This window comes from Cottoperca gobio, chromosome 3 (genome assembly GCF_900634415.1).
Source record: "Cottoperca gobio chromosome 3, fCotGob3.1, whole genome shotgun sequence".
NCBI lineage: Eukaryota > Metazoa > Chordata > Actinopteri > Perciformes > Bovichtidae > Cottoperca > Cottoperca gobio.
In genome coordinates this window covers 24,201,095-24,211,094 of record NC_041357.1, presented here as the reverse complement: position 1 = coordinate 24,211,094, position 10,000 = coordinate 24,201,095, and the positions used below count along the sequence as shown (strand labels likewise).

Below are 10,000 nucleotides of genomic sequence, written 5' to 3'. Positions count from 1 at the left end.
TCAAATAAAAGCCCCAGCAACTGTTTAGAGGTTTGCGTTTGCTGTTTCTACTAGTATGGCTAAACATGTGTAATTGATGATTAGATTGTTTTTATGCTCCTTTTATTCTGACACTACATAATACGATAGTGGTTAAACAAGGGATGCATATTGGATCTTTGACTATATACCAATCTTTTCCGACTGATTGCCGATGCCAGTATATTCCAATATATGCACATACTTTGTTCCACCTAATTGCAAAGAAAAACAAGTCTTTAATGTAGTGGAATTAACATATTATAATACCTACTGTAATCATGAAGGCCCACTGCTTTTAGAAATGTACAGATTCACTGGGCAAAAGTAATAAAACTTCAACTTAGGTTACATTTAAAACATGCTGTCACAGCGGAGGAAACGTTCATTTCTGGCCTTTATCTGCCGATATTGAGGACAAGCCGATATCATCATGCATGCCTAGGATAAGCAATTATGTTTAGTTTCTGTTGTTAAATCAATCAGACGGAAAATGCAGCTGCAAAAGTGGAATATTATGTATGATAACAGTTTTTTGAGAAGATGGGGAACGTAACAGCTCTATTGTTGAGATGCGGAAGCACTTGGTATTAGCAGTAATTTAAGAGAAAGCAATTTCAGAGAAAATATTTCATGTCATCTGGAGGGAGGAGTGTGCGCATAATAACATAAAATGATAGAAAAGAAAGACATTTTATTCTTGTGGAGACGGTGCTTATGTTCTTTACTGTCGAACCCAAGCTAAAATAGCACGAGATGATTTTTACATGAACACTCGGTTTGCTGTAACTATCACAGGAAAGGGTGAAGGCCTACACAGATACCTGGCCTTAGAGTACAGAAGAGGTAGGCTGGTTGAAAGCAGGAAGATAATTACAGTTATTTAAGTGAGTTGGCTCCACCTGGCACTGATGTTTTGTTGAAGTACAGACACACACTTGCTGATACGTTAACACTACACCTACACTGACAATTAGCTCACAACGTCACACCCAGTCATTTAAAAAAGTAAAAACTATTTCTATTTAATGACCTATTGTCAGATAAAGTGCTTAATGCTCTGTGGAAAAAACTGACGAAATATATTCAAGCGGGTAAAATGAGCTGAGATGTGTATCGGGGGTTGTGCGTGTGTTTTGCTTGTTAACTTTGATATTTAGAGCGGAGAGTTGTGGCAGGAGATTCAGAGCGGCTTTGCTCTGTGCGAGTGGTTCCAATTAGTCTGGAAAAACATATACACACACATACATACACATAACACATACCTGTACATGCATTAATGTGCACAGGCACAGATAACCGTGCAAACAAATTAGACAAATATCCGGCTTTCTGCGCAAAAGAAAACACACTAGGATTGCTCACACACACAACTTTACCAGCCAAACACTTACAGAGAGACAGAGGGAAACAATACTTTTAATCATTTTTATAGAATCTTATAGATTCTAGATAGATTCTTTATAGAATCATTCTGTATAGATATTGTATCCAAAAGGTTTTGCATTTGTGGTTTATCGCAAACATATTTTATATGGGTGTTTTTGGGAACTTGCATGCCTGGCATTTCGTACTCTAAAAAATATGGATTTGCCAGAGTAAAAACAAATGTTCTGCCACATTCACATATGTGCATACTCACTGCAGCTTCATATTGTGTTGAGTTGAGAGTCCATCCCTGTAGGGCAGGGGTTGGGAACCTATGGCTCGCGAGCCATATATGGCTCTTTCGATGACGCAATATGGCTCGCAGACAAGTTCCCCCCTCTCCTTTCCTCAGCTCTGTCTCCGACTGTAAGTGTGTGTGTGTGTGTGTGTGTGTGTGTGTGTGTGTATGTGTGTAAAGGGGCGGAGCCCTGCCCTTCGCGAAACAGCAGAGGAGAAACTGCGCAAAGCAAGCTGTTTTCACGTCAACTGCAAACGGATTGCTGAGCAGTTCATGCGCAGTCGGGAACACAGCGGTGGAGATGGTTTGTCAGTGTTTGGAAACAGGCCAAAGTTTCCTGATGCATCAGGATGCTCTCACTGCATCATACATGCCCTGAAGCTGGAGGTTTAACAGTGAGATGCTTTGTTATGTCGCACATAAAGGCCAGCTCACATCGTCCCAGAGATCTATGTTTCCCTTTGAAAAATCTATTCAGCACTTTCCCTCGACTCAGCCATCGCACCGCCATGTTCAGAATGTATCTCCTCAGGAAAAGACTTAAATTGTCTCTTATAAAGTGTCCTGTCTGTGTTACGGTGCTTATTACATGTTCCATCTCCAGAGCTTTACAACACAGCGCTTCCTGGTGTATGATGCAGTGATACACCGTCAGGTGCATCTTCTCCCACATCCGGCCCACTAATCCGGTCTTTTCACCGCATCTCAGGCGCTCCATCTGTCGTCAGTCCCATCAGTTTGTCCCGGGGCGGTTTCATTTCACACACATTTAGATACTTCCTCAAATATGTATTTTCCCGTGGTTGTGCCATGCATTGATTTAATTACCAAAACCGGCGTGCCAGTTATGATAGACATATGATATTTTCACGGGGGCCGGATGGTAGGGGAAACACTGATAGCGCTTGTAGTACTCGGAGACGTGATACACTTAAAACTCAATTTTATTAAATATATGGCTCTCAAGGAAATACATTTAAAAATATTTGGCTTTTATGGCTCTCTCAGCCAAAAAGGTTCCCGACCCCTGCTGTAGGGGCACACAGCTGTGAATGTGGAAAATGTGAAACAGCTGTTGTTGTATGTCAAGAAGCTGTTTGAGGGGTTGCACAGGTAAAGGGAGCTTTCATAGAGTGTTTGTGAAGAAAATAAATGCACAGGAAATAGAAAGGTTGGCACTATTTACACACTATGACCAATCTTCTAATACTATAAAGCGCTTACACATGATCCTTCCCCTCTATAGTCCATTACTTTGGCCGGTTGGCCTGTGCACATAATGGGCCCAATTTTTGTGGCGGCGCAACGACCAGCGCAAGCAGTGCTGTGACCGTTTTGTATTTTCCAGACCATGAAATTCATTTAGAAATGCAACAAGGTCTTAAGCCTGAACCTGCAAATGTGAAGCCTAATGACGGTTAGCTGAATCAGGACTAAGTCCTTTCAGGGTGATCCCCAAATATACTTATCTTCAAACACAAAAGGCTCGCTTTCTTAGATTTATAATAAAAGAGTGCTTTTATAAATAGGATTTTAGACGAGGACACGCAGGTTATTGATATATATATATATATATATACATATAAAATGTGTTTTAAAATGAGAAGATGTACAGCAGGTGAAAATGCTCAAAATGTTGTGTCCTTTTTCAGTAAATTGAAGATTTACTTTTCCTATTTTGAACTCCCTCCTCAGACATGAATGAACAATAATTATTTCATGCCTACTTTACTGAGCTGTTCCCTCTTCATTACATATTTCGTAAACATATAACTAGTCATTTTTCAGGTCTAGAAATTGATAGTCAATTAATTAACCTCTTCCATTTAGAAATAAATTAAGATATTTTCAGAATTTATTCCACCAAGATGCTTTACAGATGAGTCAAAGGTGCAAAGTCACTTAACGCACTCAATGTCAGGAGCAAAATTCATGCTGAAAAAGAAAGAAGGGAGAAGAAGAGAGAGAGTGAGTAGAAGGTCAGTTGTTTTCATTTCAGTGTTAAAGGACTCACTTTGCTGCCAGCTTCTGTGACACTTTTACCTGAAGGACTTACTGTGTGTGTGTGTGTGTGTGTGTGTGTGTGTGTGTGTGTGTGTGTGTGTGTGTGTGTGTGTGTGTGTGTGCATTGTTGTGGGTGCACTTGCACATCCTTCTCACCTCCCCCAAGGCTACAAGGCAATGTTTCTTGGATTTTCTATAAATATTCAAAGTCATGATTTGTTTAACACGACTATCATTCTCTCTCCTCTCCTTTCCTCTCCTCTCCTCTCCTCTCCTCTCCTCTCCTCTCCTCTCCTCTCCTCTCCTCTCCTCTCCTCTTTTCCTCTCCTCTCCTCTCCTCCTCTTAATTGTGCTCTCATGTATTCCTCCTGACACCAATCTAAGTCTTGGCTTTCTGTTTGTCTCTCTCCTTCCAGGATCCCTCATTCTCTCTCCTCCTTCATGATAAGCTTCAGGTGCCCAACAGTTCTCGGCGAGCATGGAACGAACGTGACAGTCGCTGTGATGTCTGTGCCACTCACCTCACTCAGCTCAAACAGGAAGCTGTGCGCATGGTCCTCACTCTCGACCAGTGGGATTTGTCTCCCCCCTCTTCCCCTTCCGCCCTCATCGGACGATATGGACCTCCGGGTCCAATGGGAGTATCGGGAGCACCAGGAGGATGGATTCCTCCTTTTCTACCTTCCTCCTCCTCCTCCTCAGCTGCTGCTGCCATTTCACACCCGTCCTCCCAGTCGCCTTCCCCAAGCCCCAGTCAGACCCCAACGCCCAGCCCGAGCCACGCACCATCCAACCCCAGCCATGGGAGTCCCTCGGGGGGGCAAACATCCAGCTGTCCTCCCACAAACCCACAACCTCAAGGCTCAGGGCACAGACTGGGGTCCAAGCCCAGCTCCCTGGGGCTTGGAGGTGGGGTGGACAGAAGGATTGGATCCCCCAGTTCGGGAAAATCTGGGGCCCAACAGCAACCAGTGACTGGAGTAAACAGTGGGAGTGGGAGTGGAGCAGTACTGAGTACAGCAGCTCTGCAGGCCCATCAGCACCTGAACCGAACTAATGGAGGAGTTACACTCTATCCGTACCAGGTAAGCTTCTTGTAGAGGTGTGTGTGTGTGTGTGTGTGTGTGTGTGTGTGTGTGTGTGTGTGTGTGTGTGTGTGTGTATGTGTGTGTGTGTGTGTGTGTGTATGTGTGTGTGTGTGTATGTGTGTGTGTGTGTGTGTGTGTGTGTGTGTGTGTGTGTGTGTATGTGTGTGTGTGTGTGTGTGTGTGTGTGTGTGTGTGTGTGTGTGTGTGTGTGTGTGTGTGTGTGTGTGTGTGTGTGTGTGTGTGTGTGTGTGTGTGTGTGTGTGTGTATGTGTGTGTGTGTGTGTGTGTGTATGTGTGTGTGTGTGTATGTGTGTGTGTGTGTGTGTGTGTGTGTGTGTGTGTGTGTGTGTGTTTGTTTGTTTGTTCCTTGCAGTCACATAAAGCATCTGTATAGCTCCCACAAGGACCTGCCTTCTGTAGTGTAACCTTTATAGCTATAATGATGATAAGGATAACCATCTCTTTTCGAGTGGGAAGTAAAATATCATCTTCAACTGGAAGACAACATAAAGTTTTGAGTGAGTCAAATTGAAAATGAAGATAAAAGAAGAGGTTTTAGGAGAAGACAGGAAGAAAGGAATTATGAGTAGAAGAGAGGAAGATGATAGGAGGGAGAAAACGCCTCAGGTGACGTGTGGTCTAGGTGTATGGAGGGAGGCAGGAGAGCTGAGACTGCAGGGGAGATCCAGAGGTGTGTGTGTGTGTGTGTGTGTGTGTGTGTGTGTGTGTGTGTGTGTGTGTGTGTGTGTGTGTGTGTGTGTGTGTGTGTGAACGTGTTCTACAGATGTAATAATTCATACAGTGATAATTAGAACTCTGGGGACTCTATGTCACACACCCCCGGTACCCCTTCACTCTTTCACTCTTATTCACTCTCTCTCTTTCACACACACACACACACACACACACACACACACACACACACACACACACACACACACACACACACACACACACTATTTATTCCTTATGCCTCTTTCTTCCCTTCTCCCCTATTATTTCTCCCGTCTTTCTCACACTTTGGCTGTTTCATATTCACCCCCTCTTCTCTTCATCTTGCTGTTTCCCCATCTCTCTTTATATTTTTATTCAGTCCATGACTTGAATCAAATGCAGAGATATGGAGACGTAGGTGGAAATTACTATGTACAATCTCTGGAATTGTTTCGCTATCTTGTCCAACTGGTCAGAAATAAATGAGGCATAAGAGCCTTTATGTATTCTGGCCTGTCTTTGTGGAATGAACAGTTAAGGTGGTTAAATCTGAGAGAGCATTTCTCTCTTGCCACATTTAAATAATTATAATTAAGAAGGATTTTGCTTCTTCTTTTATAGGATTTTTTATTGCATTCCAAAATTGATCAATTCCCCCATGTTTGTCTGCAACAATTACGAGTATGTTGATTTTGCTTTTAGTTAGCTAGGAACAAAGAAGTCATGCACTTCTAGTTTTCCCTCAGCTCATGTATCTGTTTTGTTGTTTGCATTTAGATGTTTTACAATGTGTGTTGAAAAAAAACTATTATATCAGCATATGTGTGCAAGTGTGTGTGTGTGTCTTTGTGTGGTTAAAAGCTCTGTTTTGTATTTGTGCGTGTTGTTTGCATGCGTGCAAGCATTTACTTGTATTTCTGTGTTCTGTATCTGAGTTTGTATCTGCGTAAGGAGGCGTTAAAATGTAGGCGAGTCTGAGTGTTTGTACTGTGACTTTGACAGTAATGGTGTTTCAGCAGGAAAGGAGATACAGAGCACGATAATAAATCACCATCGTTTAGACTCACCTCTGAAGAGGGGAAGAGAAGGGGGAGGAGCTGAGCAGAGCGACGATCAAAAAAATGGAATAGAAAAGTAGAAACGAGAAAATGAAGAGAAATTGAAAGATAAAGAAATGTGGGCAGAGAGGATGATGATAATAATAATACATTTTATTTATAAAGTGCTTTTAAAAGGTACTCAAAGACACTTTACAGGTACGTATAACATTAGAAATGACATTACGAAAAACATTTAAAATACATAGAAGTAACTACACATTAAAAGCAGATCTGAAGAGGTGGGTTTTGATTTGAGATTTGAACATGGTGAGATCGGTACAGTCACGGATGTGTCTGGGGAGTGAGTTCCAGAGGGAGGGGGCAGCGATGGAGAAGGCTCTGTCACCCCCAGGTCCCAGGCGTTCGGTCCTTTGTGGCAGGGACAGGAGGTTGGCGTCGGAGGAACGGAGGGTGCGAGAGGGAGTGTGGTGATGGAGCAGGTCGGTGAGGTAGGAGGGGGCCTGGTTGTGGAGGGCTTTGTAGGTTGAGGAGGAGGATTTTAAAATGGATGCGTTGGAGGACTGGGAGCCAGTGGAGGTTCTGCAGGACGGGGGTGATGTGGTCACATGAGCGGGTGTGGGTGAGGAGACGGGCGGCAGAGTTTTGGACGTGTCTGGATGGTGTGCCGTAGAGGAGGCTGTTGCAGTAGTCGAGTCTGGATGAGATGAAGGAGAAGGTTAGAGAGATGGCTTTACAATAAGAGACATTTTATTTTGGAGACATCAGTGTACATGGACACATTGCTGAGATGACTACCACCCTCAACATTGTATTTCTGTTTTTTTGTCAGAAAATTGGATATTATGCTTTACTGCTGCTTCACTGTGGTACCGAACATTATAATGGCAGATGAGAAATGTTATCCAACAGGCTCACACTCTTCAGCAAAACAAAAGAGAAGACAAACACATGTGGAAGGACAGCAGGGAAAATGAGTAGGGTTTGAGTTTCAAACTGCGCCTAGAATCAGTGCAATGTGGTCTTACTCTTCAGAAATACTACGACAGAGTGCCTTGTTAGCTGAGTGGTTACAGTGCATGCCATTTATCCACAACATCCCTGGTTGGATTTCAGCCTTGCTACCTTTGTTGCATGTCATACCCTCTCTCTCTCTCTCTCTCTCTCTCTCCTCCATTTATACCGGTGGTTCTCAACGGGGGCGTTCAGAGGACGTCGGGGGGGCGCGCTAGAAGCACTTTTTGTGAAAGGGGGGCGTTCACGTGTATTTGGGGGGCGTTTGTAGGCTATGCTATGCTGTTGAATCTAATATTTGAAAAAAAGAGCGAGGCAAAGTCCTTGTATGTGAAAATTTCACCATGAACGTCGTGTAATTGACTTGGTTACATATTTACAAGAGGGGTGTTCCCCTGACGGACTTCCCCTGAAAGAACCATGCGTCCATCATCCAGACACACAGTAGCTGTGTGTCACACACACACACACACACACACACACACACACACACACACACACACAGGGGCTGTAGACTTATTACGTCACAGCAGCCGCAACAGGGCCGTCCCATGTCGGAGACTCAAATCGCCCAGAGAAGTTATTTTCTGACGAAAGATGGCGCCCCTCGACCCAGCAGTAGCGGCAAATGGATACACTTTTAAATGTAAGTATTGGGTTTTAACTCGCTCAAATAGCTAATGATACAAATGTTATAAAATCAAAGGACCATAAAACATATAATGTTGGCTAAAATGATAGGTTACGTTAGCGATGCTAGCTGTTTGGAGCAGCTGTACTGTGCAGGCTGGCTGCCAGCATCCGACCTAAGTTAGCCTTTGAAAGGAGAACTTTTAAGACCTTAACTTTCAAACCTAAGAGTTTTAAATGTTTGATTGTATAGAGATAATGTATACTTCATATTACTCGCTTGGTTTTCTGACAGTTGAATATCACTTAAGTCCAGTGCAATCGTTGGTTGATTATACATATTTTATTATTTATAATATGTGTACTTATTTTGCAACTTAATCTTCTTTTGTTTAGTGGTGTATAGATAAACTTGCTCTAACATTTGATTTTGTTTCAGGCAGAAGAGAGGAGAGGATGGACAGACTCTTCTCTCTGCTGGAGAAACTTGCTGACAAATGAAATGTAAATTAATTGAAATAAATAATATTTATAATGATGAATATTGTGTATTTATTTTACATGAACTATAAATGAAAATGAATGAGAACTTAGCAAATGATTGATTAATTGTTTTTTTTATATGCCAAAAAGTGACAAGTGACCTTAAGGTACGTGACGTGTGGCCTGGGCAAAAGTAAAAAGATACATTTGCGCTGCTTTCTTTTTCCCAGAAGCAAACAACATAGCTTATCTTTGAAATGGCACAGAGTAAAATGAAATGCCACCAGTATTCTGTTGAGTATCTCAATTATGGATTTGTGCCTTCCCCCACCAATGCACAACTTCCGATGTGCTTATTGTGCGAAAAGGTTTTCTCAAATGAGGCCATGAAACCCTCACGTCTCCAGGAGCACCTTATCAAGATGCACCCGGAGAAAGCAGACAAGGAGCGTCCCTTCTTCCAGGCCCTTAAAGATAAGCATGGTAGGAGCACCATCAGCAGTCTCTTCTCTAGGAAGACCAGCCAGGAGTGATAGTGGGTTACTGGCGTCATACAACATCTCCCTGCTCATAGCTAAATGTGGACAGCCGTTCACAGTCGAAGAGAAGTTGGTGCTCCCTGCCATCAAAGAGGTCATCTCTACGTGATGGAGCGTGATCCCACACAGGTGCTGAAATCGCTCCCACTCAGCAATGACACCGTGGCACGCAGGATTAATGAAATGGGCGCCGATACAGAGGAGCAGCTGTGTGTCATCCTGCAGGACTCTTATTTCAGCATTCAGCTGGATGAGACAACAACGCCCTGCTGATGGCCTATAGGGCCTCCAACAGTAAGGAGATGGCTGAGGAATTTTCGTTTTTGTTTATTATATTGACTTGTCTAAAATATGGGCCCAGGGTGTAATATGTGAAAGGTGTGCTAAAACACTCAGCTCTATTGTTGCACAATCACGACCGCTGACCGTGACAGTTTTGACAAAACTTTGTTAAAAATAGTTTAGCAATTGCACCCTGTATAGGCCTATATATGCACTACAAATACAAAGAACAAGCAATACAATACAATACAATTGAATCGTATGGTCTCCATAAAGAAACATTAGCTGGTTATACTCATTGCAGGTGTCTGAGGCACTTACCGATGACCGCCTCCTCATTTACATTGACCACCTGAGGATGGTTAAGGCGGACATGGAGATCCGCTTTAAGGACCTCGATGTTCCCATCTGGGTGGTGCAGCTCTTTCAGGCAGACGTAAACAAATGCGAGCCCTCAATCCAGGAGCATCTTATCGACATTCAATGCGACGATGAGGCCCAGTG

The 10,000-nt window shown here is 43.1% G+C and overlaps 1 protein-coding gene across 1 annotated transcript in view; it reads left to right on the top strand.

Moving 5' to 3' along the window:
• Positions 1 to 10,000, top strand: part of kif26ba (kinesin family member 26Ba) — a 116,688-nt gene that overhangs the window by 23,069 nt on the left and 83,619 nt on the right. Inside the window, 1 exon segment of the mRNA XM_029426042.1 lies at positions 4,105 to 4,773. Coding sequence (XP_029281902.1) covers positions 4,105 to 4,773 — 669 coding nt within the window.